The 3,848-nt window shown below is 25.2% G+C and overlaps 1 protein-coding gene across 1 annotated transcript in view; it reads right to left on the bottom strand.

The window, feature by feature from the left end:
• The window catches only part of LOC117173254, a 34,441-nt gene extending 31,331 nt beyond the window's left edge, over positions 1-3,110 (bottom strand). The window contains exon 1 of the mRNA XM_033361725.1: positions 2,836-3,110. Within this exon, the coding sequence (XP_033217616.1) occupies positions 2,836-2,956 (121 nt within the window). The 5' untranslated portion in view covers positions 2,957-3,110. The remainder of the gene's footprint in view (positions 1-2,835) is intronic.
• Between the last annotated feature and the right edge of the window lie 738 nt (positions 3,111-3,848).

The raw sequence follows: 3,848 nt of genomic DNA, 5'->3' as shown, positions 1-3,848 counted from the left end.
GAATTTTCACCTTGTCTGGTTAAAAATAAAACGGCTTAAAAAATAATTTGTTTCAGTGGAAAAATTAAAATTTGATTTTGAAAATTTAACTGTTTTTTTTTTTTTAATTCGTTATTTCGGCTCGAATATTAAACAATTTTATTCAAAAATGAACTATTTGGTTGAAAATTAATGTGTTATATTAAAAATCCTTTTTTTTCTTAAAAATCAAGTAATTTGTTGATACTGTTTTGTTTTGTTAAAAAGAAATCTTTTTAACTGAAAATGTAACTTTTGTATTAAAAATTAAAAAATCTGATTGACATTTTTCTTTATTTCTTGACTAACAATTTTTTTAAAATGAAAATTCCACCTTTATTTAGCATTCATTTTTTTGGTTTAAAAAATTCACCTCTTTCTGTATAATTTCGAATTTTTTTTTATTAGAAATGAAACATTCTGGTTAAAATTTAATCTGTTTCGATAGAAAATTAACTTTTTTTGTTAAAATATCGCAATTTTAGATTTAAAAATGAACTGTTTTGTAGAAAATTCTTAGAATCGGCTCGAAAATTTAACTATTTCTTTAAAAATTGATATACTTTGTTGAAAATTCTTTTATTTATTTAAGAATATAACTGCCTGGTTAAAACTTAATATGTTTCTGTAGAAAATTAACTTTTTTTGTTGAAAATTCGTAATTTGAGGTTTAAAATAAACTCTTTTGTAAAAAATTCTTGATTGACCTTTTTCTTTTGTTCTCAGGCAACAATTTTTAAAAATGAAAATTCAACTTTTTATACATTAATTTTTTTGGTGTAAAAATTCACCTCTTTCAATATAATTTCGAATTTTTTTATCAGAAATGAAACCGTCTGGTTCAAACTTTTTTTTTCGGTTGTTTTGTGGAAAATCAAGGATTTTGTTATATTTTTTTTTTGTCAGAAAGTAATTTTTTAATTTAAAAATTTAACTCTTGTGTTGAAAATTCAACAATTTGATTGACATTTTTCTTACTTTCTTGGCTAACAATTTTTTTTTTTAATGAACATTAATTTTTTTCATTCATTTTTTTGTTTGGACAATTCACCTATTTCTATATAATTTCAAATTTTTTTATAAGAAATGAAACTTTCTGTATACTTTCGAAGTATTTTGTTAAAATTTCTTCTTTTTCTGGTTAAAAAGTAATTTGTTTAACTAAAAATGTAATTTTTGTGATGAAAATTCAACAATTTTATTGACATTTTTCTTCATTTCTTGGCTAACAATTTTTTTTTTAAATAAACATTAAACTTTTGTTCAAAATTAATTTTTTTGGTTTAAAAATTTACCTCTTTCTGTATAATTTCGCATTTTTTTTATTAGAAATGAAACTGTCTGGTTAAAATTTAATCGTTTTCGGTAGAAAATTAATTTTTTTTGTTGAAAATTCGCAAATTTAGGTTTAAAATTAAACTCTTGCAAATTCGTTTTTTCGTGTTTTTTTTTTTTGCTAAAAATCAAGTATTTTGTTAAAAATTCTTTTTTTTTCTGGTTAAAAAGTAATTTTTCTAACTGCAAATGTAACTTTTGTGTTGAAAATTTAACAATTTGATTGACACTTTTTTTTCTTGGCTAACGATTTTTTTAAAATGAAAATTGAACAATTTTGTAACTTAAATTTTTTGGTTTAAGAATCATTCGGTTGAAAATGAACTATTTGGTTAAAAAGATATGTATTTTGTTGAAAATTACGTCTGTTTTGCTTAAAAATCAATTTTTGTTTAAATGTGTTTTTTTTAAGTTGAAAAGTAATTTTTTTAAACTCAAAATTTAGCTATTTTGGGATATTTCAGCTTTTACGGTTTAAAAAAAACGGCTAAATGAATCTGTTTCGGTAAAAGATGAATTTTTTTTTTGAAAATTCACAATTTCGGGTTGAAATTTTCATTGTTTTGTAGAAAATTTGTAGTTTCGGCTAAAAAAATCAACAATTTTATAGAAAAATTAAATATTTAGTTGAAAATTAATGCATATTGTTGAACTTTTTTTTGTTTTGTTAACAATCAAGAATTTGTCTTTTTAGCTTGAACATTCAACAATTTTATTAACATTTTTTTTTAATGGAAAATTCAATAGGTTTTTTGAAAAATTATTGTTTTTTTGGTTTAAAAATCCATCTATTCCTATGGAAATGTCATCTTTATTTGATTAAAATAAAACGGCTTGAAAATTAATCTGTTTCGTTTGAAAATTTAACTGTTTTGTTGAAAATTCGTCTTTATCAGCTAAAAATAATTTTGTTTAGCTAATAAATGAATCCATTTTTAGTTGAAAATTGATTTTTTCTAATTAAAAATGCAACTATCTCGTTGAAAAGTCGTCTTTTTGGATCAATTAAACTGTTTTATATTTTAAATTGAAATCTTTTTTGGTTGAAATATCAATTATTCATGTTATAAAATTATTAAAATTTCGAAAATTTTCATGTTCAACACAAACTTTATAAAAAAATATTAGTAAATTTAGATAGCCTTTAGAAAGTAGAAAAACTTTGAATAAATAATTTAGTTTTCTACTTTTTGCAATAATCATTTCAATATTTTACTATTGTTTATTCCTATGCTGATATTCATATAATAATTTTTTATAATCGCGAAAAAATATCGGGACTTAATTTCAAAACCGGTCGGCAATTTGGAATTGTTTTAATTTAAAAAATACAGAGATGGAAACGGGGAAAAAATGTTTTCAAACTGAGTGTTTAAAAAAATGGTTAGAAATTTAAAAAGTCTAAATTTCTAAAGGAGTCCAAGATAAAAGTTTAAGAATATTACAACCTTTCGCACTTATAAAATAACAAACAAAAATTACCTTTATTTGATGAATGACTCGGAGAAGTTTGGAAATTATGAGCAGTTAGACGTCTACGAAAAACGATTAGATTTCTCAAATTAAAAGACATTTTGAATAGATTATTTATTGATTTATCCATCCTTAAAAAAAATATAAACTTTAACCACAAAATACACTACTTCATTCATGATTATAATCATTTTTTATCTAATCATTATAAGATTTATAAGCATTCCACGAGGTTATGTCAGTGTGTCGGTGATGTAACATAACCTGAAAGCTTAAGCTCTGCGCTAGACCAAAGATATTATAAACGTCTTTGGCTGCACGCACAACCTACACGCAGCCAGGGATGGGATTAGGCAGGGGGGGTACTTATAGATTGTGACAATATGTGAGATCAGCGCCACATAGGGGACGTAGCAAGAACTATTGCCTACAGCAAACCCCCCCCCCCCCCCACCCTAATTTGCAGGTTATGTTGACTTCTCTTTCTGAAATGAATACATGAATAATAACCAATAAAACAAACCAAAAATTGAACAAAATAAAATCTATCATCGATCAAATGCAATAAAATGTCTAAGTCTGTTGCAATCGATCTATCATAGAAAGATTCAAACAGACTTTAACGTTTGATTGTTCGTTCTATCAGAACGATTCCAACAGTCTTTAATATTTTATTGCATTTGATCAATGATAGATTTGATTTGGTTCCATTTGTAATTTCAATGTGAATCCAAGTTCATCAGGCAAAAAATATAATTTTTGCAGCTAGAGCGAACTTGAGCAGACATGAGCAGATGATAGAACTTCTATCATCTGCTCAAGTTTATTTAGAATTCTGAATTCCCACGGGCGCCACCTAGGGGACGTAGCAATTACTATAATTCGTTCAACACTTTTTTATGGGAGTGGGCGCACCATGGTACATATAATCAAGGCTGGGAACGTATAATACTCTAGGTCAGAGTTGGGTACGAACACGTCGAAAATGTATATATTTAGTTGAATTTCAGGGGCGCCAAACC

The sequence above is a fragment of the Belonocnema kinseyi genome, chromosome 5, assembly GCF_010883055.1.
Source record: "Belonocnema kinseyi isolate 2016_QV_RU_SX_M_011 chromosome 5, B_treatae_v1, whole genome shotgun sequence".
In the NCBI taxonomy this organism is placed as follows: domain Eukaryota; kingdom Metazoa; phylum Arthropoda; class Insecta; order Hymenoptera; family Cynipidae; genus Belonocnema; species Belonocnema kinseyi.
The sequence above is the reverse complement of the archived record's forward strand: the minus strand, read 5'-3'. Positions and strand labels throughout refer to the sequence as shown.